The sequence below is a fragment of the Balearica regulorum genome, chromosome 26 (genome assembly GCF_011004875.1).
Source record: "Balearica regulorum gibbericeps isolate bBalReg1 chromosome 26, bBalReg1.pri, whole genome shotgun sequence".
Lineage (NCBI taxonomy): Eukaryota > Metazoa > Chordata > Aves > Gruiformes > Gruidae > Balearica > Balearica regulorum.
In genome coordinates this window covers 2,421-29,627 of record NC_046209.1, presented here as the reverse complement: position 1 = coordinate 29,627, position 27,207 = coordinate 2,421, and the positions used below count along the sequence as shown (strand labels likewise).

The window sequence follows — 27,207 nt, the reverse complement described above, 5'->3', positions numbered from 1 at the left end:
AGGGTGCTGCGGGAGCACACTGCTTTCCCTGCCCCCTTCCCCACTGCAGGAGCTCTCGGAGCAGCAAGGGCCCATCCCGATGGCTCGGCGCGTAGCTGAGTGAGCGAAGACCCCTCAAGGCTGCTGGCATGCGGAGAGGGTGAGGGTGGGTGGAGAGCTGCCCCGCTACGGCCCTGGCTTTGCGGGGGATGCCCGCCCAGCCGCGTTCCCTGCCAGCGCGGGAAACACTCGCGGGCTTCCACGCGTGGCCTGGCCCGGGCTGCCGACCCGCCTCGGCAGGGGCAGCCCCTGCGTGAGTACGTGGCCGCAGGGAGCTCCGGGCACGGAGACCGTCAGCCGGGTCTTCAGACGACGGTGACGCTGCCGCCCGCCCCGGCAGGTCCCGCCGAGTCGCGGGAAGCTCCGGGGCGGGCGGCGGGGGGCCGGCGACCCCCAGTGGCGGCTGGGGGAGATGGCGAGGCCGCAGCTTCGGCCAGTTCCCGGCCACAGGCAAACGGCGGGGGAAGGCGGAGGCCGGGCGGGGGCCGAGCTGGCCTGCGCAGCCTCCCCGAGCTCCGCCCGCGGCTGCGGTGGGGCCGTGATGGCGGGAGGGGTGAGCCCCCGAGCCGTACGTGGCTCTGAGGGGAGCGAGACCCCTGGGCACCGTGGGGCCCTGACTGCACGGTCCTGCTTTGCAGCTGATGCAGCAGCAGACGACGGTTCTCTCCACCTCCCACGGCAGCTACCTGAGCCCCGGCATCGCCTTCTCCCCATGCCACATCCAACAGATTGGTGCCGTCAGTCTCAACGGCCTGCCAGCCGCTCCTATCGCACCAACGTCAGGTGAGGGCCTGGTGCGGGCCAGGATGCAGCAAGGCCTTCCCTAGCAATGAACCTCCTGCCCCAGTACCCAGCACAGTACTCAAACAGGTAAAACAGTTCCCACATCCCTCCGGGCTCTGCATCTGGATTGGGCCACTCTTTTCTAACAATGCATCCTCTGAGCACAGCAGTCCCTAGTTCTGCATGAATTTGTGCAACCTCCGTCGCCCTCACACGTTCAACATGCGTTCTCTTGGCCTACTGCTGTTGTTCTCTGCTGCAGTTTTTGATACAGTAAAGAAGGACCAGGCTCCCAGAACTGCACCTGACTCTAACAGTGCTATTATTCATTATCATCATCCCACAGTAATAATAGCAGCAATAATGCATATTGGGTTTGAACATCTGTCGAGAACAGAGCTGTATCATGCTAGGTGCTGTACAAACCTGGATTAAAAATGTTATATCCCAAAGCTCTGACAGCAGCCAGGACTAGCAGTGCTGCTCACACTTTTCTCACTAGTGCTGTCTCTAATTTTGTGAAGGCTCCAGCACTAGTCTGTCACCTCCGCGTGCCAACTAGAAGAGGTGATAGCTTCACACGCAGCAGTCTTGCCAGGCGGGTGGAAGGAGGGAGAGTGGGCTTTGCAGGACCTTGACTCTCACAGGATGTTCTCTCTTCTTGCTCTGTAGGGCTACATTCACCGCCTCTCCTGGGAACAGCAGCCATGCCGGGACTGGTGACACCCATTTCAAATGGATTCACTGGAGTGGTGCCATTCCCAAATGGGCATCCAACCTTGGAAACAGTCTACACCAATGGCCTTGTGCCATACTCAGGTACAGAGAGCAGGAAAAAAACCCAAAACCAACCAACCCAACATCCAGAGACCTCAGGAACTGCAGTTAGCTCCTCTTTTCTGGATTCCCCACACAGAACACTTTTTCTAGCTCCCTACCAGCCAGGCACTGAGACTCACTTGGCAGGGGGATGGGGGAGAGAGAGAGAGACAGAGAGGACACATGAATGAGTCCCTTTGCTGTGCTTCTGATTATGCTGTTCTCTGCAGCCCAGAGCCCTTCAGTAGCAGAGACTTTGCACCCAGCCTTCACAGGAGTTCAGCAGTATGCAGGTACCAGCTTCCCTTGTCTCCCTCAGGCCCTTGTGTGGCTGGCCAGATCCTCAGGTAACCAGTTTGTTCTGTCTCCTTGGAATACAGCTGTGTATCCAACCACCACCATCACCCCCATTGCTCAGAGCATCCCTCAGCCACCTCCCATCCTGCAGCAGCAGCAACGAGAAGGTGAGGATCAGAGTGGGAATGTGTGTGTGCGGTGGGGGGGGGGGCGGGCAGTGCGGTGGAATTTGTGTAGCTTGTCTTCTGCACCACAGAACCAATGGAGAGGAGATAGCACTGATCTTTGTCCACTGTAACCTTTAATATTGGAGCTGGGTTACAGAACCAACGATGTTGCTGCAGTCGGTGGACTGGAAGGGGTCAGAGGATGCTTGTCATGCAAACTTTCTGAGCTCATCCCTGGCCAGATGCTGCCAAGTACAAAGGGGACAGCAAGCACTAGAACACCAAGGATGTAGAGTCAGCACTTTTTGCCTATGCAGGCAGGGGAAAAAAGAGCACTTCCGCCCCATCTTTACTGATGCTAGAACCACACTTGATACCAGTCAAACCAGCCTCTCCAATGCACTGTCCTCTCTCTTCAGCCTTCCCAGCCTCATGATTTTTTTTTTTTCCAGCTTATTTCAAAACTGATTTGGACAGAATTTGGAGGCAAAGGCATTCTTTGTCTGCTCCTGCTTCGTACAGCAGGTGTCAGCGAGGGAACAGCTCTTTGTGCTCATCAGGCTCACAGGGACCAAGTGAAGGAGTGGGCAGGACCAGGTCAGCCCTTAAATCGGGTGTGTGACAATCCAGGAGATTTCCAGTTGGGGCTGTGGCTTATAGGCTGAAGGCAACCACTACATAGCTGTGGGCAGGCAACACTAGAGCAGCAGCTTTCGCATAGCAGTGTCTGCTGCTCTCCTAGGAGTAGGAGAGCTATGAACAAGAAGCTGTCACCCAGCTAATTTCCTTCCAGCATAATGGCACCCTGACACTCACAGAGTTGTTGTGTCCAGCACCCCACATGGGAGCTGGGCAAGCTATGAATCTATTCTCCAGAAACTCTGGCTCTGCATATTGCCTCCCAGCTGCTCTTAGAGAGCCCTCAGAACCCTTCGTGGACCAGTGACCGAGACAAGCAAGGGAAGGTCAAGACAGAAGGAGGCAGTGCTGGGGTTCTCCTCCCGTGCTGTGCTCTGAGTTGAGCCCCTTTCTCTTTCCCTTCCCTCTGGGGCCTCTCTGTTTTGTCCCTTCCCCATTGCCCCCATGCCTGCAGGTCCAGAAGGCTGCAATCTCTTCATCTACCATCTCCCTCAGGAGTTTGGAGACAACGAGTTGATGCAGATGTTCCTGCCCTTTGGAAATATCATTTCCTCCAAGGTGTTCATGGATCGTGCCACCAACCAGAGCAAGTGTTTTGGTGAGTGCTTATGCCAGCAGGCAAGGGAAGCAAGATGGGTAACGAGGCCACTCATGCATTGGGCATGGCACCAACAGTGCCGTTATTATCCATGCCTGTGTCCTGTCCTTTAGGTTTTGTAAGCTTTGACAACCCATCCAGTGCACAGACTGCTATCCAGGCCATGAATGGGTTCCAGATTGGCATGAAACGTTTGAAGGTCCAGTTAAAACGACCCAAGGATGCTAACCACCCCTACTGACAGCAGTGAGCAAGCAGGAGTCACTTCTGCAGCACAGGTAAAGCTGGCACCGTCACAGCACAGTTCCCATGCAGTGCTGGCCAGTGTCAGGGGGCAGCAAGGTCTGGCTGCTCCCTGCGGGGTGGGAAGCCAGGAGCTGAATGCAGTAACACAGCTAGCAGGGCAGAGGCCTCACCTGCCAGGGCCCAGCCCAGCACCTGGGCCAGGCAACCAAGGCAGGCCTGGAGATGATGGCCAGGCTCAACCAAGAGTCTGGATTGTATCAGGCAAGTTTGTGGCAATGAGGCAGGCCCAAGGCCAAGCCAGAGTCAATCCACAGGGCAAGATCAGGATCAGGTCTGGTGAAGGTAAACAGGGTCATAGTCCAGTGATTGCCAGGCAGGTCTATAATGAGAATAATAAACAGATCTGACATCAAGATGGGAAGACAATCCAAGGGTTGGAGTCCAGATAACAAGATCTGTGGACAGGTGGAGACTTGCACTTCCATGATGTAGATCAGACAAGGACCGAAGGCATGGGCCTGAGCTGTAACGCGACTCCTGAGCCCATGGGCAGAGAGTGTGGACAGAGGCTGCAGGTGAGGCTGGTCAAGGCCATTAAGGCTGTTAGTGCACTCAGGGCCCTGACAGGCAGATGGGTTCAAATCACCTGCCTGTGATCTAAGCAAAGTTTCAGTCTACTTTCTGACCACTCCCAAAAAGTGTTCATCTTCCTAAAAAGTTTTAAACCCCAATAGTTTTGTTTTCAGTTGTTACATGTACCCTGAAATTAGTCTGCAGAGAATGCTTTCCAGGGTAAGAAGGGACAATCCCATGATTCATGAGGATCACAGAAAAGCAGAGCAAAGGTGAGACCCTGAAGAAGGGTCACAGAAGAGCTGCCTGACCTGAGAGCTGGCTGTCAAAGAGCTAGCTCCTACCAGCCAACAGACTGGGATCGAGGGAGGGCTGATCTTGGTCCCTTCTAATTGGGGTCATCTTCCTCCATGTTTAAGCAACAGCAACTCAAAGCCTGAGGTTTGCATAGATGTCCTCCTAATCTCCCAATTCCCTCCCTCCTCCCTTTCTATTCAGGTGAAGGGAAAGTCCAGAGGAAGAATTTCTGCTTCAGGTTGATTTACAGAGAGGCCAGTACATTTATCAACTCTTTTGACACCACCCCTTTCCTTCCTTTGCTCCCCACCTACCCACCCCATCCTCCTCCTGCCCTCCTACCCAAAACATGCAATTAAAGAGAAGGCTCAGTATCTGCCCAGCAGGAAGATTCTTGCCACGATGGACTCGCATATTTGCTGCTAATGTGGTGCATAGCAAAGGGACCAGAAAACCAGCAGCCCCTGAGGACCTGAAGCTCTTCCTCTTGGGGTATGCCTGGAGTACATGGACCAAGAAAACCCACTGGTGTGTCTCTAGGTTACTGCAGTGATGTATGGAAACTTAGCTTCGTCCTGTCTCTCCTGCCCCATCTCCTGGCCCTTTCATAGATAAATATAAATATATATATATATATACAGTCTCTATTTTTTTTTAAAGTGGCTCACAGGACCAAACTTTTCCATTCAGAGACTGACTCCTTGCAAGAGGGATTGGAAGTTAAGGGTTTACCTTTGCAACAGTGTCTTCTCAGCAAGCACTGCAGATAGGCCTGAACATTTTGTGAGGATGACTGGATGGACAGAGAGCGAGAGAGAGACGGCGCATCTCTCTGCTCAACATTAGCAAGGAGAAAGAGAACTACATACCTCCGGGGTTAGGGCACAGCCAGCTGCTCAGCTCGAGTCACTCGTCCACCGACCTTAGCACCAGCCTGGTAAAGGATCTCAAGAGCTCTCAGTCTTACCTTTCCAAGGGCTTCTGCAGACAAAGCTCCTGGAATTTGGTGCCAAAGCCTATCCTGAGCATTCCTCGATTAGGCTGAAAGCACAGGAAACCAGTCCCTTTACCTACAGGAACTGTACTGCCTCCCCACACGTGGCACAGATTTGTGTTTCATAGCTCTCCACGGTAATGGAGCATATTCTTGATCAAGGCAAGAGAAGATGAGGGAGCGTGAGCAGATGCCATCTCCAAAACAAAGTGATGGAAGCCTCCCAGGGGCTACACACTGCCTCCCCGTGTCGGAAGTAACCTAACGCTGGTTAGCAGGCAGTTCCAATTCCCAGATGAAATGGGACATTTTCTTGATCTGAATTTAGCAAGAGGACTCACCTCTTACACCCTCTGCAAAGCTTTGCCAAGCAGACACAAGGATAGTATGATGAAAGAGGGTTGCCATTCTGTTGTTTTCCCCACCACCCCCTCCAGTGGACAGATTATACATTATGCAGCATATATAGATACTGCTATATACACATATACTTAAGCACAGAACATAGTTCAGAACTGGATTTAACAAAGATCCCCTTGGGGGTGGAGGGGTGTCATACTGACAAGGCATATCCCTTTAACAACTTGAAACTGTCTCTTTTTCTACCAAAATAAGGAAAGAAAAATAAAACAAACCAACCAACCCCACAAACCTTCTGAATGATTAGTTTCAATATTCCAGAGTTTGATAAGAACTGACAAGAACCTCTGTGTGTGTGTGTGTGTGTGTCTGTCTGTCTCTGTGTTCAAACATGAGCAGAGGGTTGGTGGAGAAAGGCTGATGCAATTGATACTGAAGTGAGATATGGGGACTTAAGAGAACCTCAGCCAATTCTCCTCCTCCCGTTTCCCTTTGTTCAGCTGTTTGTAGCACAGTTCAGCTTCACATCTCCTCAACCACCTTTCTGTATCTGATGCTAAGAGTTTATGAGAGATGGATGAAGCTGTGTGAGTCTGTGTGTTTCTATAGTCCATGTTTACTTATTGTAAATACCATTTTTATACTTAACATCTATTATGTACGTGATTTGTATAATGTACTTTATTTCTGCTACAAGTAATTTCATGAAGTTTAAACTTAATCTAATTTTGAACAAAACAAACAAAAAAAAAAAGACCAACAAATGCAAAATGGGAAAAAAAGGACTTTGGAAATTCTAGGTCAAGCTGGTTTAAAACAAGCATTTACAGTTGCTTCCATCACAGTTACTGATGTGACTGTACGATGTTACAGGTGTGATACAAGCTTCGTCAATGTCAAATTCCTCACTCTGGTCAAAAAAAATCTTAAATTTATTTAATAAAAGTTTTACTTGCTAAGTAATTGAGGTTTTACTTCACGTCTTAGTTGCACCTGCTTTTAGATAATGCTTACACTTGAAGATACGCACCACAGGCCTGAGGCGAGGAAAGTCTGTTTCCATTCAGCAAATCCTCTGGGCAGTCAAGTTAAAAAGCATTTCACGGGGATGGATGACAGAGCCTGAGTTCTACAGACTACAACCCTATCTTCCTCTCAACACCACACAGTGCCTCTGTGTCTCTAAGGCGGCTGTCTGTGGATTTTTATTCCAGTCTTCAGCATATGGTCCCCAAAATGCAAATTTCTTGTATTAGCCCAATTGCAACAAATGAGTTCAGCAGCCAAGCTCCAGCAGAGCTAAACACAAACCAGTTACAGCTCTTGTGTGCAGATCCCAGACATCTTTTAAGAACTCCTGTGTACTCTGCTCACACCTGAGAGACCAGAATTGGTTCTCTCAACAGCACCTTGATGGAAATCAATCTTGAGCCAGAGGCCAGCCCATCTGGTGCTATGCATAGAACCAGGAAAAGGGAAAGCAAATCCACAGACTCCTCATCTCTGCCCTGAAGGTGAGGAACATGCTTGTGTTGGTAGAGAACCAACTATTTGCCATGCCTCTGGTTCAGCCCCTGCCTTCTATAAAAGCAGTAGTCCCTGGGACTTTCTTCTGCTTTGAAATCCCTATTTAATGGTGCTGGAATGAATGAAATGTAGGGCTACCTCAATTTTTGATGCCTCCTTGCCCCTGCACAAACACACACAATTCTGCAGTGACTGAGCAAGGGGTATACTACAAGCTGTCATGAGAAGCAAGCAGGTGTGTGTTTTAGAAGGGGCAAGTTCAAACTCCAGAGTTTGTGGATTGGGGTGAGTTCTTATTTCCACACAGCTTCGTAGAAAGCTTTGTCCTATCAAAATCCAGTCAATGGCAAGGAGAGAGGAAGGAAAACACTCAGCTGGTGCCTGTTCTTATAAATAAATGTACTTGCAACTGAAAGTGCCACACACCATTCCCAGTAAAAAGAATAACTCAAGCTGCAGTGACATCTCTTGCAGGTAGACAAGTTTTTATATTTAGCTTAGAACAAGAGTGCACTTAGTCTAGTACCTAGCTGTCAACTGAGCAAAGAAGGAGGCGGGGAACATGCAGTGACCCTTTCCCAGGAAGCTGCCTCTCACCAGTTAGAACGTACCCTTAACCTGCTTTTTTTCTCTCCTTGGAGAAGACCAGCTATGCTTGAAGAAAGACTGCGATTGGCAAGGCTCTGCACACTCCATTTTAGTTCTATATTCCCTAGTCAAGCCTGTCTTTTAAGCAATACCTGGCTGTTCGAATAAATTCCAAACCTGTTAACCAGTTTCTACAAAATGTTCAGCTTTCAAAGCTCCTTCAACTTTCTTCAGGATTTATCCACTGCGGATGGGAACAACACACAAAATAACCATCCCCTCAGACACCAAGGAGCCCGCATAGGATCTTTTATCCATCCCCAGCCCAGGATTCAAGCAGAGACTGCTTTTTCTTAGCTGCTAGAACTTAAAAGCAATGACATATCCATAGGAATAACGTGTTAGGGAAGAATTCCCTCTGTGTTCTCCCTCCTGTTCAGTGCAGCAATCGCCAACCCATCTTGGCATTTACAGCAAGGAAGAGCTGATTTAACAGGTCCCGTGCAGTCAGCAGATATTACCAACAGGCCTGTGCTCACAGAAGCCAGGTCACCAACCTTCCTTCACAGAAGAAGGAAGTTAGAAGGAAGTTACACTAACACATTAAAAAAATAGTTTAATTAAAAATAGAGATTGAAATTCTATTTATAGGAAGCAAGGTTCACAGAATTCACAAAACAACGAAGCAGTGGAGCAGGATGCCCCAGGAACGTACAGACGTTCCAGAACATCCTGTACGGACAGAGGTTAAAGCTGGAGCTGAGAGAAGACTGGAGGCAGTAAAAGCAGACAGGCGAGGCTGAAGGAGGGGAGATGGGTGGAGGGCTAAGACAGAATGAACAGTGGGAAAGATCTCTGACTGACGGGTAGAAATACAAGAAACGCTGCTGAAGCAGGATGAGAGGGAGGCCAAGAAGAATGTTAAGAGCTAAGGTTACTTTGCTGCCCTGCTCCTGCTTGACTCCAGTGGTTGAATGGGATGCTTAGTGGGACTGGGAGAATGTGATTAGAAGGGGTGTAGAATGGGAGAGGGTAGACTGACACCGGGCATCCCTTAAGGACTGCTGTAGTTATAGTAACTCTGTAAAACCTGGTCCCGGTCACTGGGGGACAAAACCCAGAGGCAGCATATGTGCTGCAGCCACCATGGGTAGAAAACCTCCTGCACCCGCGTGGCACTCCCCTGGATGATGGCAAGTGCAGCTTCAGGAGCAGGAGAAGCAGTTAGGTGCACTTTGCCCCTGGAAGGAAAGAGTCAGAGGATCACTCAAAGCCAGTCAATCTTTGGTGTGATTTTTAACTGTGCAGACTGACTGCCACAGGGTTCTGCATGCTCATGGTCCATGCTGAGGTGGACATGCAGAAACCCCATGATGTACCCAAGCAGATGCACTCTTCCCAGTAGTTTTCTTGCACATTCAAACAGATACACACACCATCTTAAACACAGTTGTGGTGCATTGTTTGCATGCTTTCAAGAAGAGACATGTTCCTGCAAACACACTCCCTCCCAGACTCCTACATCGTCCTCCAAATACATACCTGGTATTCTCTAATGCTGTATCAGTATCTATCAGTCCCAGGATGCACAGTGTGATAGAGACATTTCTCTTCTGCATGATGAGTTCATGGCGCAGTGAGCTGAAGAATCCATCCAGTGCAAACTTGGTGGCAGAATAAGAAGTGGTGAAGGGAGTGGGTATTTTCCCTGGAAAGGAAAAGGAGAGAATGGAAACCACCAGGAAAGTGTCTGTAAGAAGGATGGTGCCATGGAGAGGGAATCTGGGCAAAGACAGAGGCTTTGCCATCCTGTATCAACTCATGTTCTGTTCAGGTGAGCGTCCCTCTATTTCTAGTCACACACAGGCACTTAGAAAATTCTACCACTTTGTGTGACCAGATCCCAGCACAAGAGCCACCACATATGTGGATAAGGGGAGGAAATTTTTTTTAACTTACACAGTAACCAGGTCACATGCTGGTCTACCTGCAGCCATCCCCTCCCCATCACATGCAAACATATGGACTGGGTCACACGCTGGTGCATCTGGCCATAACATTTCCCTGACACCAAAGCATGTTACATCACAAGGCAAGGATGAGCCATAGGCTGAACTTGAGATGGTGATGCAGCTCCCTTGAGCACACACTGAAGACTTTCTCCTGCCTTTCCATCCTGTACAGTAGGTACAGCTACTCAGTAGCCTGCTGTTTGGGTGGGACAAAGCCAGAAGGCCTTAGAGTGGCAGGATGGTCTTAATGCTGTGTCAGAAATGCCAGAGAGATGAGCCTGGCTGTGAGGGACAGGAGCCAAACAAGCAGATCTGGGCACATGGTGAGCAAAGACCAAGGTTCCAAGAGAATGCAAAATGGTGCAACACAGAGAAGTGCTTCCAGAGAAAAATAAGGCCAGCCAGCCACCATCCTGCTTGCTACTATAAAACACACAGCTTGAAAATGTGTTGAGGGGTTGAAGGGCACAGAGAAATATGATGAAATATGAACCATTGTCCATAAGGCCAGCACTTACGACAGTTAAAGACACTAACCTGTGAGGGAAGAAACAATCACCAGAGAGCCTTTATTCTTCTCCAGCGTGGGAAGAGCTGCTGTTGCGAGTGCCACATAACTGAAGAAATTCACCTGGAATGATGTAAGTGGACATAGAAGAAGCAAGAGGTTTTGGAGGGAAGGTCAGCATGAGCCAGAAAGCCAACAGAGTGGTCAGAAATGGAAAGGAGCATGTTGGATTTGATTTTTTAAACATCAAGCGAAAAGATTCATCTCTGTGAGGATGGGGACAAACATTGCATCCATGAGACTTTCAGATTCCAGAAAAAGCAACGGAGAAGAGTCAGAGCAAAGGCTATTCCTGGGCTTTAACATTTACATTTCTTGTAGCTGTTCCTGATTTCTCTATATGCCATTCTTTACTCTGCAATCTCTTTCCAGCAACAAGGACACCAGTAGTATCTCAATTTTCTCCCTTTTTAAGTTTCTCTTAGAATCATAGAATGGTTTGGGTTGGAAAGGACCTCAAAAATCATCTAGTTCCAAGCCCCCTGCCATGGACAGGGACACTCTCCACTAGACCAGGCCGCCCAAAGCCTCATCCAACGTGGCCTTGAACACTGCCAGGGAGGGGGCATCTTGACTGAGCTCAGACTACAACAAAGCACAACATTCAGCGTCTCTTCTGAGCTTGACTGCTCGCTAACTTTTAAGAAATTTCTTACCTGTGATCCCAAGTTCCCTACTGTCCAGCAAACAGGCTCCTTCCAACATGAAATAGAACTAATATGACCCACCTGACCTAAGACGACTGAATCAAGAAAACAGCTCTTCATCTTCATGGTCCCAAAGCCTGGTACCAAGGTGATTCTATAGGAAAACTCTGAATCTGTGAGCAGAGACTCAAAAGGCAAACATAATTTCAGAGAACCTTATTGTGTTCTGCAATGATGTGTGCTTGCTTAGTAGATTAGTAGGAAGTGCTTGATCCTCACTTATTAGCCTTCCTAAACCAGACATCTATTGCACAACTGCCTGTAACTACCTATTAATCCCTAAGAGTCCAGGCTAATGGGAGATAGGAAGGACAGAAGGAAGGAGAGAAGTGAAGTTCTTCCCAGACATTCCTCTGCACACATATACAACAACTGAGCAAAACATCTGTCTAGTAACAAAACCTCCAATTTGACTTGAAACACAAATTAAATAAAAGCTTTGTTCTCTATCATTGCCATAGACATGAATTTGCCTTTGAGCTTCCCAAAGCTGTCCCCAGAGAAGCAGACTCACCCAATTCCACGTGAGCTCCTCCTGCTGGGAAACCTCACCTGCATGAGCCAGTGGGTGTACTCCACATTTCCAGCCCACATCTGGAAACAGGTCATGCCAATGTGGTTCAACACCAGGTAATCCAGTCCCCCTGTGGACAGGGGAAAAAGCAGTCGAAGGGGCCGTCCCCCAACTAGTAACCAAGGAACTCAGAAATGCCAGCAGGAGAGCTGAACCAACCAGCTGCTCTCTTAGAAGGCTAGGAAGTGCTTTACCATGAAGATAAATGAAATATGTCCATCAGGGAATGGCTGTGCCTGTTCCTCAAGGGTAGAATTGGAAGGAAAGCTGTTCTTCAACAGCAGCTCTCTGAAATTATGTTTCAGGGTAATGCAGACTTGGAACTTAGTTCTGGTGATACACTCTATTTTCAAAGTTAAAAGTATAGAAATCTGTAACAAAAAAATTATGATTGGTATGGGAATGTATATGTGCAAAAGCATCAGCAGAAACAGCAGAAGGTTTAAAAGAAACGTGTTAATTGATGGCTACTGGATTGGCAGGTCATCCATATCACAGCACACTTGCACACAGTTTCTTAAGACACCCACATCAGGAAAACCAAGAGCATAATGAAGTAATTAAGACACTCAAATAATGGAATTGAGATCAGATTTAGAACCCCTTCTCCTTGCTCTGCTCACCTGGTTCTGACCAGACAAGCAGCGAACATCAGAAAAGTCAAAGATACCTCTTCTTCCACAGCCTCCTGAACTCAAACAAATTACAGAAACCTGCGCCTTTCAACTCCAGGGTTATCAGAGAGGAGCCAAGATCGGCAGGGCCATAGGAGCCAGCATAAGAACTGTGTCATCAGGCTTATCTCTTCTATCAGGCTTATGCTTATCAGTTGCATAAAACTTGCATGCCAGTATGAAGCATGATGTAGGTTGAGAACTATAATCTCTGAAGCGTGACCAGGTCAGGTGTAAGCTAAACCTTTATTGAAGAATGGAACATGATATAAACTGGAGTGAGAAGCAAATTTTGTTCTCTTTCCTCAGTATCTCATTTTTTCTTCTGCTTACCCAGCTTTTGGACAGCAAACTGAACCACCCTTTCAGGCTCTGAAGGGGAACACATATCTGCAGGTATATAAAATATTTTCTTTGCTCCGAGTGTCAGGCATTTCTCTATCACCTTGAAAAAGAACACATGTGCAAAAATTAATATGGAGTGTGGGGGGGGAAAGAACAGAAATAAGGGTACTGTAAGGCAGTGTTTTTTCCCCATACGACAGTCAGTGAGAGTAAGTCCTGGACAAAGAGAAACTTTAATTTTACATCTACTGCTACCTGACCTACAGAGAGCTCATTTTGCATCCAGACTTTGTTTAACCAGACAGTTAAACAGAGGTAACTCTTAGCAGGATGCAGATTCAATCTACCTTGGAAAAGGATCAAGATTCACCCAAAAAAAGAGAGTTGTCTTCAGCAGAACTCTTCTGGAATAAGGGTTATGCTTTACATTAAGTGCTGCTTTTCATTCCAAAATACCTGGTAAGGCTCTAGCAGTATTAATCTTTCATAGTTCCTTTGCTATGTTGAGTATGTGAAGGTGCCCAGTAATGATATGCAGTTTAGCTATTTGCTGAAACAATGCCTTCCAGGCATTAGGAACTATCTTTATGCTCACTGTCCCCAACTCTCCTTTTGTGCCATTTCATAGCGAAGAACTTTCCTTGCAAGTCACCTATCCCCACAGTTTAAGAGATACCTTCTCTAAATCTTGTCCCGGTTTATAAACTACAGATAAAGGAGTCCCATCTATTCAAGCTGGTCAAAAATTACCTCACCTACAAAAAGGTTTGAGTCTTTAACAAAACAGCTACAAATAGAACTGTCTGGTCTCTGAAAAGCTGCACAATATTGCACAGGAATTGTAGTTCATAGAATCATACAGTATCTCGAGTTGGAAGGGACCCATAAGGATCATTGAGTCCAACTCCCTGCTCCTTGCAGGACTTCCTAACACTAAACAATATGACTACGGGCATCACCCAGATGCTCCTTGACCTCTGACAGACTTGGTGCCGTGACCATTTCCCTGGGGAGCCTGTTCCAGTGACTGATCACCGTCTCAATGAAGAACCTTTTCCTAATGTCCAATCTGAACTTCCCCTGACACAGCTTCATTCCATTTCCTCCTGTAAATGTTCAGGCACTATAAAGTTCAGGCATTGTATATCCATCTTCCTGTACAGGCCAAGCTCCCTTCTGGGTTGCATGTCCCCAGTGTGCAGTGTTACTGCCTTTTGGTAAGAAAAAACAGGGATATTGCAGCAGGCATTGGTGTATGGCAACGCAAAGTAGCCCATCCAGGATATCGGTTACAGAAGAATGGCACAGGACACTGCCAGCAAATCAGGCTCAAAACATGTCACTGGCATGTTCCATCTTTCTACGTAAGTGGAAAGAATTTCAAAACTAAGCAAGCTGGTTTTGCTCAACAATAGTTCTGAAGGAAAATTTATCATGCTGACAACTAATTTGTTGTTATTGGGGTTTTTTTTGTAAAAGTCCAAATTTCTTATGTCTTCCCTCATACAAGGAAGTTCTTACCTTCTGCAGCACAGCTTCCCTCCTAGCAGTCAAAACAATTTCAGCACCAAATCTGGCATAATGGTATGCCATCTGCTCTCCAATCCCAGCACTGGCTCCAGTCAGGAGAACGCGGGCACCAGACAAACTCTCTTATTTATGGGAAAGAGAATAAAAGATATAGAAGAAAGTGAAGGAAGCAGCAGAGGAGCTGCCCTTAACTATTGTCAGAGCTCTAAAGTAGAAAGGTGTAAGTGCTCAAAAGTCTTGATGTCTTGATGTTTCTCCAAATCTGGGAGAGGCAGACTGATGTGAAGAAGCCATGAAATTATCAATACCTTCCAATTCTTGCTAGACTGAAAATAATAAAAAAAAAATCACCTAATCTTTGAAGAATGAGCTATTTTTCCCCTTCTGACAGGTGCCTACAACAAAAAGATTAGTCATCAGCCACCTCAGGTCAAGTAGCTAGCTGTACTGATCTGTTTTGGACTGGGTCACGGGAAAGCCTGGCTAGCTCAACAAGCTCCAGCAGGTGGCCATCAGCTCGACCTAGCTCCACTAACATGCAACAGCCAGTTCCCTCCTCCATCCTGACAACCCCCTGGTTCGTAATTCAGTCATAGAGCGGGAGGCTCAGTGTGACCCTCTTCACTCAGACAGCAACTGGTTTGCTAGAAAGCAAACAGCCAAGCCGTGCTTCACCATTCCCTTCCCTCCTCCCCTGCTCGGCATTCTTCCATGGAGTTGGATAATGGATAAAAGCATGCAGCCGGCATGGCTCAGTTGCCATGGAACAACCCCCAAGCCCAGCTTCCCAAATGATGTGTTCTTTTATTACTGCATGTTTGTTGTGGACATTATGCATAGGCTAGCACTGCCAGGGAATAGTGATATGATTATGCAAGCTAGCTGTGTCACATGCCCTTTGCCTGGTTCCTAGACCATTATCTTTCAAGGATGAAGTTGGTTTTCACGTTATAAAAAGCTGTACAGCATAAACCAGGCTCTGGGCCTCCTGCCTTTTGTGTACCACTTATTCTTTGCCATCAGTTTGGAGACATGTCAGCCCTCTTGTGCTGGCACTGCACATCTGTAGAGATGGTTCTTGACCCCAAGGAGTTTGCAATCAAAACAAAAAAAAAAAAAAAAGAGAGAAAGACAGTGGCAAAGTGCATGTCTGTCTTCCCCACATAGACAGCAAGATCCCTTGTAAGTGCTGTTAGACCATTTTGTCTTCCTCTTTGTTTCAAGCTTCTCTTTATTTCTGGGAATGAAGCATTGCTTTGGGGCTACCAACTCTGGTAAAACTATGGGCAGGAATGAGACCACCAGTCAGAGTTTGGAAATTCAACCTCTTCTCTTATGTGATTTATATTCCAGATTGGAATTACTCCCCTGGTGAGCCTACCTGGGTTAAAAGGGTCTTTCCAGAAGAAAGCTACGAGCCCAGCTACGATCCCCGTAGCACAAAGCACTTTTCCAATTGGCTTCATATCCCTCCAAGCTGTGAAGAACAAAGTGAAGTCTTGAAGCTGAGCACTCTAGGCAAAATACTGTAATCTCCTTCCTCCGATGCTGGAAGCCAATCTGCAAAAGGCATGTAAAGTCCTCTTCTGTCCTGCATATAAGAGAGGCACTGTGTAGAACCGAGACTCCACCTGAGAAGTCTCTCCACTGGGAGCCAAAGTCACCTTTGTCAAGAATGAAAGACAAGGAGGACACAGACAATCAACACTCTGATAAATTGCTGTTTCCCTCTTGGGGGAAGGGAACACCACAGTCCTGTGAATGGTTTGCATTTGCCCAAGAAAGTTTAGGGCTTGGCTGTGCCAAGCAGTGCAACTCCCTGTTCAGAGGAAGTAACCCTGGCAGGAAGAAAGATGTAAAGCTCCAGCCCTGAAGACAATGTCATCTGCTTTCATATGAGAGGAAGGGATCTAAAGAGGGCAGAAAACAGGTCTGGAGAAAGCTCAAGAAATCGTCTCATCTATCTTCCTGCCTTGCTCAATTACTGTTTTCTCAGCCTTTCATTTGCTCCAGGACAGCTGGTCTGGGATTCACTCTGTCTTAAATGAACTGGACTGGGGGAATTATTTTTAAAACACCTGTACCGAACGGAACACTCCACAAACTTGTGGAGTCAGCACCAATTCCTCATTTAAACCATGACTTGAAAGTCCGATTTTACAGCAAAAGCCTTCTGCATTTTGTATTGCTGCATTCTATTTCAGATTCTCACAGATATATTTGATGTAAAAACAGATCAAATCTCAAGAGCAAAATTAATTATTATCTCTTTTCCAAAATAATATATTATATGCAGCTGTTGACAAAAATTGAAAACAGATATGAAATAGTGCTGACAAATTACATTTAGATGTGCTTTTCCACGCTTTGGGAATTATACATGCCTGCCACATGTAAAATGGTGTACCAGGCAGGGAAAATGTTGAGGGATTTATTTCTGTACTTCTTCTTTAGAACTTGTCCTGCAAATGGAAAATTCGAAACTTAAGTCAGTATCAAAACTTACTGATACTAATAGCATTCACTTACCAAGCTGTGCATCATTAGCCAGTACTCTTGCTCTATATTTTCCAAGTTTTTCTGTCTTCACAAATTCTTTAGCAGCCAGAAGCAGTTAGATACAGTGAATATAGGAGGCATTAAAAAAGAAATTTTGCAGTAGTTCCAGAAGCTGTCATCTGCAAAATTCACTTCGTCAACTTCCATAGTTCTGCAAACATGTTTAAAACTAGTTGGGGTTTTTTTTGTTTTTTTTTTTTGGAGGGACAGCATATCAGGATATGGCCAACACTTAGTGAGATAATTAAATTAATGGTCTTACCCAGGGTACAGAGACAATCATGGACAGAAGTCTTTGCAGGATTGGGGCCTGGAGAAGATAAAAGGCAAAAATGGGACAAGCATGAACTTCAGTAGCTGCAAGGTTCTTAGATAATATGGTAGATATTCTTCAAGTGGAGAAGTTGACAGGTAGATTTGAAACTCAAGGGTTTTAAGTTAAAAGCATAATGTGATTTGACAATGCAACACATGTTTTCCATTTCTATTCATTGTATCTATTTCTACTCCCCTATTATGAACAGGGGATCCAGATCAGCTGAATATCAGCAGTTCAGACCATCTAATATTTGCTTAAAGGTGGATAAAACAAGAAATATATTCTGTTTTGAACCTGTCTGGATTTTCTTAGGGTTAAGAAAAAAAAGAAAGCGAGAAACAGATGCTCACACTGAGAATTGTGATGGTTTCCAAACACAACAGGCACCCACGACAAGAGTTGGCTTTGTTTTGGCCAAATTTTATGTAACATGTACAAGGACTCAAAGGTTTCATGACTAAGGTCATTTAAAAAAAAAAAAAGAAATGAAAGAAACAAAGAGAATACAGCTGATTCTAAGAATAAGATCTTTCACTGGCAATTCCCACAGCTCTCTGAACTCAGAGTCAGCCTCTACACCACACTCCCTACTCTACAAGAGAAGGAAAGCCTCACGTCGAATCTTACAGAACGTTTTACTCATTAAAGAGTGCTCCTACCTGACAACATTAACCACCAAAGGCCGTACCTCAGGATAACCGGCGCTTCTTACCGCACAACGCAGAAACGAGGCAGCAGAGCTGACAGGATGGAGCAGCGGGGCCGAAAGCCCTGGGCGAGCCTCAGCCGAGATGCGGAGAGCAGCAAGACGCGGTCCGCCGCCGTGTAACGACACAGCCCGAAAGGCCGGTGCCGGCCCCGCCACAGGGCGGGGAGCCAGGCCCGCAGCCCCGCGCGCCTCCCGCCGCCACCCCGACCGCGCGCCCGCCCGCAGGCGCAGCAGGTGGCGCCCCTCAGAGCCGCCGCGTGACCTCCCAAGCGCCGGCCCGGCTGCCATGGCAACTGGCGTAGGCGCCGCGCCGAGCAGGAGGCGGGGACTCCCGTGACCGACTCCCGAAGGTCCCCGCGGCCGAGCGCGCTGCCCCTGCTGCAGTCATGGCCGCCAGGGTGTTCCCCGCCGTCAAGTGAGTCCCTGCGCCCGCGCTCCCCTGCCCGGAGAGCTCGGCCCGAGTGCTCGCCCTCCCCTCGCACGCAGCGCCCGGCCCGCGCCCCCTTTGCCACCGCGGCTCACCGCGGGCGGAGGGGGTGGGTGTGTGTGTGGGGGTGTGTGTGTCTTCCCCGACTCTCCCGGGCCTGTTTCGAGGGCCCCGGCCGGGCCTGCTGGCCTTGCAGCGCTGCGCCCTTGGCCTCGTCTGCCCCCGTGCCAGGCTTGGCCTCCACCCGGCAGCTTCTTTGTGTGTCTCCACATGCCTGGCAGGAATCTGGCGGTTTTCTCGTGGCGACCATGAATATGTAAAATAAAACCGGGCAGTGCCGCCCTAAGGCTCTTGTTGCTGAGGGAACGCTTTCGGATCTGGACATACAGCCCGCTCGAAGGGAGAAGGTGGTGGAAGGGCGCTTTTGGGAGCGAGTAGTAAAATCTTTAACAGAGAAATCCTTTTTCCCCCAAAATACTTGCTAATACATGGATTTAAATAATGACTTTTCTCATGCTTCTGTCAATGCCCGTATCTGTCATATATTCTACTACTGCGGTATGTTATCTGGCAAGTTTTTGGTTGCTTGGTTTTCTTTTCCTGGGTGTGCGATAGCTTTGTGGGTTTGTTTGGTTTTTTTTTTTTAAAGGGGAAACAACTCTCTGGCCTTTATTTGGAAAAAGTTGGTCTCCCCACATCTCTTGTCTATAATGAAAAGTAAATAAAGGTTAAATATTCTCTTCCTGTCTTCCATTTTGCAGGTTGTAACTACAGCTGTAAAGCTAGTGTTTGCACACCATGCAAACCGGGAAACTTTAAAATGTAGGAACAGGCATGGCCAGGTGTTAACTGGACTGTTGTGAGCTTACCAAGAAATTGGTGTCTGTCAAATTAATCAGATTACTTGTTAACAAGACAGCAAGAACCACATCATTAATGTGCTTTTCATCTGTAAGAAGACATTACAGTAGAGTATTTGTGACCCTCAGATTTCTTTATCAATACCTTCCCTTTGATGGTCGCAAGCTACCGAGAGATGCATTGATAGTCATATTGTGAACTGAACTGTTCCTGCTTTTGATTCTTTCAGGTTTGTCATCAAAGGAAGCCTGGCGGGAGCTGCTGTGTATGTGGCATATGATCAGGGGCTGCTGGGCAGTGGCACACAAGGTGCTGAAGCCCTCAAAAAAGCTCAAGCAGCACTGCCTCCAGCTATCCATGAGTGGACAAGTTACATAGGCTGGGAGGTGAGGACTGTGCAGATTAACAGAGCAAAACAAACGCATCCTCTGAATGAGGAGGAGAAAACATTTGGGGTGATATTCTGGTTCCAGTGATGCTGGCAGGAGTTCTGCTGTTGAAACTGGATTTCACATTGGGAATATTTTGAAGGGTATTGAAATGGAAGGAGGATAAATTTTTCAATTTAGGGGAGAGACATTGCTCACAGATGTTATTTCAAAGGAGAAGGGGTAACTAGCCTATGTGGGGTCAAGGAGGGGATTGCAGGCATGCTCTGGGAGATATTTCACTATGTAGTGGTATTCCTAAGCTTGTTTTGAAGGATCCTGTGTGCTTTTAAAAAATTAATGGAAAGATTCTCCTCCCAGTTTTGTCAAGTTGAATTTAAATTGCCTGAAGAGGCCCTTCTCATTGAGTAATTCTTAGTTTTTAAAATTCTCAGATCAGGAGAAGCCTTTGCTGAAAGTTTGAAAAGCATTTTCATATTAAAGACTATTCTAAACTAATAGATAACTGTATGGAGACAGCCATGGAGATGATTCTTCAGGAGCACCCAAATGATAAGTACTGCCTTCTGCCTCTACTTTATACAGGGGGAAAGAACAAAGTCCAGACTTTAAGCCTCATGTCTGATCCCTTTTGAGACTTATGGAGGGTAGGCACCTAAGTATCTTTGAGATCTGAGGTCGAGGCTTCTCCAAGGTGATGTGAATCCTGTTATAAGTGAAGCCCCGCAAGTGCTGATACTTTGTCTCTCTCTTTCTAGCTCCCACCCACTCCAAAATTTGACTTTTCCCCCTCTGATTCCTGGAATAAAGGTAAAATAACATCTCGCCAAACTGTGAAAGGAGCAAGGGGCCGAGAGCAATGTAGCTTATGCCAGTCTTGTTTCAATACTGTCCTCCTAAATTGAATGATGGAGAAGGAGGTGATAGATGTTACACTCTGGTGCAAGGAGCGTTGGGACTGGGGCTAAGGAAGTGTATTCTCTAGGTTTTACCACTAGCCCACTCGGTGACTTTGGACTTAATTTCTTGTTGTTCCAGCTGTGAAATGAGGAGGATGTGTGTCCATAAACCTGTCTGCCTTTTCTAACCAGAGGAGCTGGTGTTTCTTTTACCTACAAAGCTTGCTGCCCACCTGTGCCCCAAGACAGGCATGCCTACACTATCGTAGAATCTAAGATTGAATGTTGCAGTGAAGTGTTTGGGGAGGCCTGCGGCCCCCACAATAAATAGACAGAGTTTATGCACCAGTGAGTTCATTAGCACCGGTAGTGATCAGGGAAACTAGAGCGTAAAAATAAATGACGACTTATTCTTAAGAAAGGTGAACCTTTGGTTAAAGATTGAAGAGTTGATAAACTCTTCAGATGCTGGTATGTCTGAACTCAGCCTCTGCCTTTTCAGGAGGGACGAGTATTCCCATTATTGCTAGAATTTTAGAGATCTTGTTTGAAGGCCAAAGCATGTTATAAATACCTAGTAAGTTAATTTATAGTTTTTACAGTGCAGCGAAAAGTCTTCATGTAATTGTGGGGAAACATGGACCACAAATATTGTGACATGTCCAACATCACCCGTGGAGTCTGTGGCAAGGCCAGAAATAAAATGGAACTTAGCTCACTTCTTTGTTTCATTGTTGTAATTGTCTATCCCTTCTACCGGTCCTGAAGGTGGAATTTCTCTGTTTCACAAATGCTACTGAGACAATAAAGCTGTACATGAACCGAGGATCATTCAGACCTCGGTGTGTTTGAAAGCTTCTGAGATAGAGCTAGATTTTTCTCTCTGTGTTTAAAGATATCTAGAATCTAGATATATAGAAGTGCTAGAATAACATTAGGAAATTTGGCTTGAATGACGCTCTTCTTGGGATAATTGTTCTCTGCTTTCCTTGCAGGAGTGCAGACAGTCATGTCTGCCTTGTCTGTAGCTCCCACCAGGGCCTGTGAATACACTGTGGAAGGCTGGAAGTATGTAAAGGATCTTGTCAAATGAACACGTTCTCCAGGGCTCATGATTCTCTCCATCCTCTGTTGTCTTTGGGATGATGCGTAGTCCCTCTCTCTAGAGGGCAGCTCGGCCATGCAAGGGCTGCAATAAAAGACTTTGGAACTTCCATTTGTATTTGGGTTGGTTTTAGCATACGGCCTTCAATAATTGCTTTCTGTCTTACCAGTGATCAGAGGCTTCAGCAGAGATCATGGATCAGTTGTAATGAAGTGATGGCCATATGCTGAGGTAAACCCTCTGTTCTAAAGCTGCCAAGCTTGCTAACTAAACAGATTATTCTGAAGCTGAATTAATCTTGAAGGTGAATGCCATCTAATTCAAAACAAGCCAACAAGAGTTAAAAAAAATAAAAATCCAAGGTAACAGTAAAAGATGTCGTTTGAAGACAAAGCACTTGTCTTCAAGCTAGCTGAGGAAGGAGTGCCTCTGTCAGACAGAGAGCACACTGTTGATGTGAAAGCTGCTTCCCAGTGGTCTGTGACCTATCGCACAACTGGGAGTAGCCAGGACTAGCTGCAATACACGTTGATGACAGTGTGCATTAGAAGGGAGGTTATAAGTCTGTGAAGCCATAGGAAACTTTTAACACCCCCACCCCCGTCTATTTGGCTTATGGATATTGCTAGTGTTCCTAGTACCTGAGCTCGAACAGCAAAATCACAGTAGCGTTTAACTTTTCCAGCAACTGATCCAAATATGCCCTTGGATGCATATGGTCAATGACCAGTAGCAGTGTCAAATTTAAACCTGTATCTGAATTCTCAGCTCCACAGCATAGATTATTTGGAAGCAAGGGTTTAGATTTTAAATTTTACCAGCTGTTGGCTGAAACTAAGTGGATTCAGTTTGTGTCTTGACTTGAAAAAGTATTCTCTGTGCTATCTTCTTTAAATGCCTGGAATTACCTTTAAGATACTGGCAGGTCTGTGTGTAAAGCGTTTTGGCAACTGAGCAAGAGAGAAAATGGAAACAGGATCTCCAATCACAGCAGACTCCCCATGGAAGGGAGAACGAGGCTGACTTCCTACTTCATCTAAACCTGCTGCCCCATGAAGAATTAGGCAAAGGTACCTCAGGAACATTGACTGCAACTACGTCTTTGTGCATTATAAGTTCTTTGCAAAGGAACAATGATATTCTGCAGTTGAGCTATGAACAAATAAACGAACATGAGCTAAACTCGGAGCTGGTCACTGAATAACTCTGCAATCTGCATGGACATTTTTGAATTTCCTTATTTTTTGAATGCCTAGAGACTTCAAGTTGTGTTTTTCTAACAGACTGTCTCCTAGTTTGTGCATGAATCAAAACAGAAATGTGATTTTTTTTTTTTTTTTTTTAACCAGAAACCTTGGTTTGCAGATAAGAAGCAATACAAAATGGGAGATGGGAAGGGAGATTCCCAGAAAGCAAGAATATTCTCTTGCTATCCATGTCTTCTTCCACAGGAGACGGATAACTCCTCCGAAGAGGAAAAGGAGCAAAGATTACAGTGCCCTTGTCAGTTCCCTGCCAAAATCCAAGTAGGTCCAGAAGGTGCTGAAAGAAACAAGTAGCTGTCAAACCAACACAAGAAATAGGGTAGATTTCACTCTGGCAGGGACCATTATGAACAGGTGACTGTGTATCAGGGGCATATGGAGAAAAATCGGAGTTAGCAGTGAGAAAGCTGTGTGCTGGTAGTAGACCTGTAGAAGAGGCAGTCAACACTTTTTTGGTAGAACAGAAGTGTGCAACATAAAATTAAATTAAGGCCTGAGCAGAAAGTGGATTCCTGGCAACTCATTCCTGCCATCAGTTTTCTGACGATTTTTTTTCACGTGAGCAAAATGAATTTCAGTATCATGACGGGTTAGATACTAACCTTTTGTTCTCATTACTGGTGGAGACGTGCAGGCAGGGATGAGGGTTGCTGTAAAAGCTAAAGAGATGTTTTATTACAGTGGTGTTTCTAGAAGGATGTAGCATGGCAGGTTTGGAAATCAAAGTAGCTCATTAGCAGCACGTCCGCAGTAATTAATTCCAAAATACTTGTGATGTATGTCTTCAGTCCTGCCTTGTGTCCCCCTCAAGCATTAACGAAGTAGCTGGGACGCAATTTCCACAGCTCCTACAACACTGCGACAATCTCTGCATTGTGAGCTTGTTTGGTTTGGTTTCCCTAGAACAGGCCAAGAACTACATCTGTTGTTAGTGCATGTTACTTTTTAACCTCTGCAGCTATGTCCAGGACACGAAAAGGCTTGAAATGGAAGAATCAGTTATCTGCAGTACTCTCTTACCTTTGCTGCTATGAAGGGTTCTTGCAAAAAGGAAGACAGTACCAGTTGTTGCCAAAGTGAGGATTGACAGAAGCGCAATCCAGCAGCATGTCCAGATGACAAAAAAAAAAAAGAAGACATGTTAAGGACCAATTGTCTGCAGGCTGGACTCGAGAGAGAGTCTGGGAGTCACATAGCTTGGACTTACCAGGTCCTGACGGTACGTGTCTGCAACTCCCTTTCAAGTGATGCGTACTTCGTCATAGACTTTTGGAGGTGCCCTTTGTACATACCCGCTGATTAGATGGCTAATAAGTTTTCTCCTGAATCAAAGTTTACGCAAGAGGAATTATACCCATAGAGAGGCGGTTTGCCAGACTCATGGTTCAGCAGCAGCGTTGTTACAAGAAGTTGTGAATCTCGTCACCTTCATCGTGCTTTAGCCTCTCCTTTCTACTGGTGCTTTTGAAGCTGGTTCGAGGTGGAGAGGCAAAATCCTTCACTGATGCTCCCCTTCAAAGTGGCAATGTCTTCCAACTCAGTAAGAGCTAAAATGGAGTTGCTCTTGCTCTGGGTCCATCTTCATCCACATGCTGGCAGATGTGAAACTTTTCAGAGTGTGCCATCTTACCTCTGCAGCAGGAAGCTGGTGTCTGCAAGAACTGTGTGGCATTGTAGTAACATAGCAGAAGAGAAATGGATGGGTTGGCACATGTGCCTGCATCGCCTAAGATGATTATACAAGCATGGGGAGAGTAATTGAGCAAAGTGTATCTGCATGAAACATTTTGCTAGCTTGCTCCTGTTTGTGGACTGTGCATGCTTTAATTTTAATGATGAAAACTTTCCCAAAGTCAGTTTTCAATCACAGCCGAGGCACATAATAAGGAGCACTGATGGACTAGAGGGCATCAGTATTGTAAAATGGAGTTATGGATTGTCGTGGTTTTACCCCAGCTGGCAGCTGAGCACCACGCAGCCGCTCGTTCACTTCCCCCGCCCCCCCCCAGTGGGATGGGGAGGAGAATGGGAAGGAAAAGACAAGACCTGGTGGGTTGGTATAAGGACAGTTTACTAGGATAGCAAAGGGAGAGGGGAAGACAAAACAAAACAAAACAGTACTTAACAGAGTATACGAAACTGGTGATACAGAATGCAGTTTCTCACCCGAGGACCGTACAACTCAGACCGCACGCTCAGACCTGTCCCGAAACCGGACTGTCCCCGAGCCACGTGTCCTGGAGCTGCTGCCGCCCCTCCCCGGCTAGCCCCCTTTTATGCTGAGCATGATGTCACATGGTATGGAATACCCCCTTTGGCTAGTTTGGGTCACCTGTACTGTCTATGTCCCCTCCCAACTCCTTGTGGACCCCCAGCCTTCCCACTGGCAGGGCAGTGCGAGGAGCAGAAAAGTCCTTGGCCCCACGTAAACACTGCTCAACAACAGGTCCATAGAACAAAAACATCTCTATATTATCAATGCTGTTTTCAGCACAAATCCAAAACATATCCCCACACTAGCTACTATGAAGAAAAATCAATCCTCTCAGCTGAAACCAGGACATGGATTTATTCTGTATTTTTAACCCTTTCGATGGAATTGTGGCATGAGGTTGCAGAAGTCATTATGATATGGTGTAGCATCAGTATGAAGCTGTTTCATTTTCACAGGAAGCATCTGTATCAGATGGGTTGTTGTAAATACACAGCTTGTAACCTGTGTGTCCTCAGGTCTCTGTCTCTGAGCTGCTGCTCAGGCTTCCAAAACTAGGCACAAAGATTGTTGTGGCTGCTGACAGCAGAGGCAGCATTTCTCCCACACTGATGTGCTAACACAGTCACATTGTTCTAGTCTGGGTTAGTTACAGAATGAGCCAAGACACAGCTACAGGACAGGAAATAGGCAAGGGTAGTAGGAAGAGTAGGATGAGTGCTTACTCAGATTAGGAAGCAGATTTAAAACACAAGAAGGAAGAAGGATTTACAGAGTTTTGTTTCCTTTTTTAAGCAAGTAGATACATGATGAAACAATGCCAAGAGATTTCAGAGGATTTGGCTAAGGTATAAATAACTTTAAAAAGCGCTTAAATTAATCCCCGGAAGATGGATCCATCGGTGGCTCTTTAACCTAATGGTCCAGATGGAAGCTGCAGCTCAGTAAACCTTGGAGTGCCAGACACTGGGAGTTTATCACCCGATGAAGGATTGCTCTACGTGCATCCTGTTCAAACATACTTTTCTTTATGCACCTGCTTCTAAAAGAGAAAGAATACTGAGTGGGAAGGACTTTTTCATCTGACCCAATACATCTATTCTCCTCTTGCTACATCTTGATGACAATGTGTACATTCAATAAGGGACCAAGCCTTTCATACAATTGCTAGATTTAAGTCGAATATTTTGGCAAGTCTAGTTTGTGATCCATAGAAATAATTGTAGGTAAGACAGTGCTAACACAGATTCCTTTGCTGAGCAAAGTGGCAGTGTAGAAACGGACTTGTTAAAATAGTACCTGTGCTGCAACTCACAAAATCATTGAATTTGGAAGGGACCTCTCAAGATAATCTAGTTCAACCTTCAAGCTCAAGCAAGGTCAACTAGATTAGGTTGCCCAGGACTGTGTCCAGCCAGATTTTGGACATCTCAAAGGATGCAGACTCCACCACCTCTCTGGATGACCTATACCAATGTTTGACCACCCTCAACATAAAAAAGTGTTTTCTTTTGTTCAACTCACCCAGTATCTTTTCTCTTTCTGAACATGGTGACACTGGATACTGCCAGAGTGGTCTGGTGCCACTTCACCAAACAGTTCTGGAATATCTTCCTCACAAAAAGAGTTGGCATTAGCTGGGAGGTCTAAAAACTGCCCAGTGCATTTTGTAGTTCTGTTCTCTATTTTTGTGTGAATATCCGGTCTTCCTTTCCAGTTTTTAGCTTTTCGCCTCATAGATGTTACCGGAAAGCGGCAAAATAATTCACTCTTTAAGACTTATTTTGAGTTTTAGAAAGCAGGCATTCTTTATTGCAGCGCTGGGTGCACGAGGGATAACTCCACCTAACGTGCACACCCAAAAGACAAAACTAGCAAATATTTATACTATGTTAATATACATATTCAGTATATTTCTGAGTAGTCCTTATCGCATTCATGGATTTTCTGGGAACTTGTAGCATATGCTAATGTCTTTCACCCATGTTTGTTGGCACCTCCGGGTGGTCCTTGGGGGCCTTCAGACTCAGTCCTGGTATCACATACACCTTAACCCTCCAGGCTGGTTTTGTGATCACCTTGTAACTTTCTTATCTTTGCATATCTGTTCTTCCAAGGCTGAGCT

At 46.2% G+C, this 27,207-nt stretch overlaps 3 protein-coding genes across 9 annotated transcripts in view; 2 read left to right on the top strand and 1 right to left on the bottom strand.

The window, feature by feature from the left end:
• The window catches only part of CELF5 (CUGBP Elav-like family member 5), a 42,733-nt gene extending 35,958 nt beyond the window's left edge, over positions 1 to 6,775 (top strand). For 3 of the 4 annotated variants that reach the window (XM_075776708.1, XM_075776709.1, XM_075776706.1), the window contains 7 exons: positions 678 to 822; positions 1,495 to 1,641; positions 1,872 to 1,934; positions 2,022 to 2,105; positions 3,199 to 3,342; positions 3,456 to 3,620; positions 4,660 to 6,775. In XM_075776708.1, the coding sequence (XP_075632823.1) occupies positions 678 to 822; positions 1,495 to 1,641; positions 1,872 to 1,934; positions 2,022 to 2,105; positions 3,199 to 3,342; positions 3,456 to 3,583 (711 nt within the window). In that variant the 3' untranslated portion in view covers positions 3,584 to 3,620; positions 4,660 to 6,775. The remainder of the gene's footprint in view (positions 1 to 677; positions 823 to 1,494; positions 1,642 to 1,871; positions 1,935 to 2,021; positions 2,106 to 3,198; positions 3,343 to 3,455; positions 3,621 to 4,659) is intronic. The other variant, XM_075776707.1, reaches the window with a different exon arrangement.
• A 1,757-nt stretch (positions 6,776 to 8,532) lies between these two features.
• Positions 8,533 to 18,275, bottom strand: HSD11B1L (hydroxysteroid 11-beta dehydrogenase 1 like). 4 transcript variants are annotated; one of them, XM_075776713.1, is made up of 9 exons: positions 17,904 to 17,987; positions 17,159 to 17,206; positions 15,719 to 15,814; positions 14,329 to 14,459; positions 12,796 to 12,907; positions 11,767 to 11,858; positions 10,477 to 10,570; positions 9,470 to 9,635; positions 8,533 to 9,168 (listed from the first exon to the last, which is right to left on the bottom strand). In XM_075776713.1, the coding sequence occupies exons 3-9, from the start codon at positions 15,801 to 15,803 to the stop codon at positions 8,982 to 8,984; spliced, it is 867 nt and encodes a 288-aa protein (XP_075632828.1). In that variant the 5' UTR covers positions 15,804 to 15,814; positions 17,159 to 17,206; positions 17,904 to 17,987; the 3' UTR covers positions 8,533 to 8,981. The 4 variants fall into 4 exon arrangements, with proteins under 4 accessions (XP_075632828.1, XP_075632827.1, XP_075632826.1 ...); XM_075776712.1 differs by having other exon boundaries at positions 15,719 to 15,897; positions 17,904 to 17,967; XM_075776711.1 differs by lacking the exon at positions 17,904 to 17,987 and adding an exon at positions 17,566 to 17,895.
• Positions 18,190 to 21,714, top strand: MICOS13 (mitochondrial contact site and cristae organizing system subunit 13). Its single transcript, XM_075776715.1, has 4 exons — positions 18,190 to 18,339; positions 19,442 to 19,598; positions 20,360 to 20,411; positions 21,496 to 21,714. The coding sequence occupies exons 1-4, from the start codon at positions 18,311 to 18,313 to the stop codon at positions 21,591 to 21,593; spliced, it is 336 nt and encodes a 111-aa protein (XP_075632830.1). The 5' UTR covers positions 18,190 to 18,310; the 3' UTR covers positions 21,594 to 21,714.
• Positions 21,715 to 27,207: the final 5,493 nt, after the last annotated feature.

Bases quoted from the DNA above. Each gene is read 5' to 3' on its own strand.
- HSD11B1L (XM_075776710.1), bottom strand. From the start codon at position 18,212: ATGGCAGCCGGGCCGGCGCTTGGGAGGTCACGCGGCGGCTCTGAGGGG. The intron at 9,636-10,476 runs GTTAGTGTCTTT...TTTCCTTTCCAG, and splicing joins GATTGTTTCTTCCCTCACAG to GGAAAATACCCACTCCCTTC. The intron at 9,169-9,469 runs GTATGTATTTGG...CTTTCCTTCCAG, and splicing joins ACAGCATTAGAGAATACCAG to GGGCAAAGTGCACCTAACTG.
- MICOS13 (XM_075776715.1), top strand. From the start codon at position 18,311: ATGGCCGCCAGGGTGTTCCCCGCCGTCAA. The intron at 18,340-19,441 runs GTGAGTCCCTGC...TGATTCTTTCAG, and splicing joins AGGGTGTTCCCCGCCGTCAA to GTTTGTCATCAAAGGAAGCC. The intron at 20,412-21,495 runs GTAAAATAACAT...CTTTCCTTGCAG, and splicing joins CTCTGATTCCTGGAATAAAG to GAGTGCAGACAGTCATGTCT.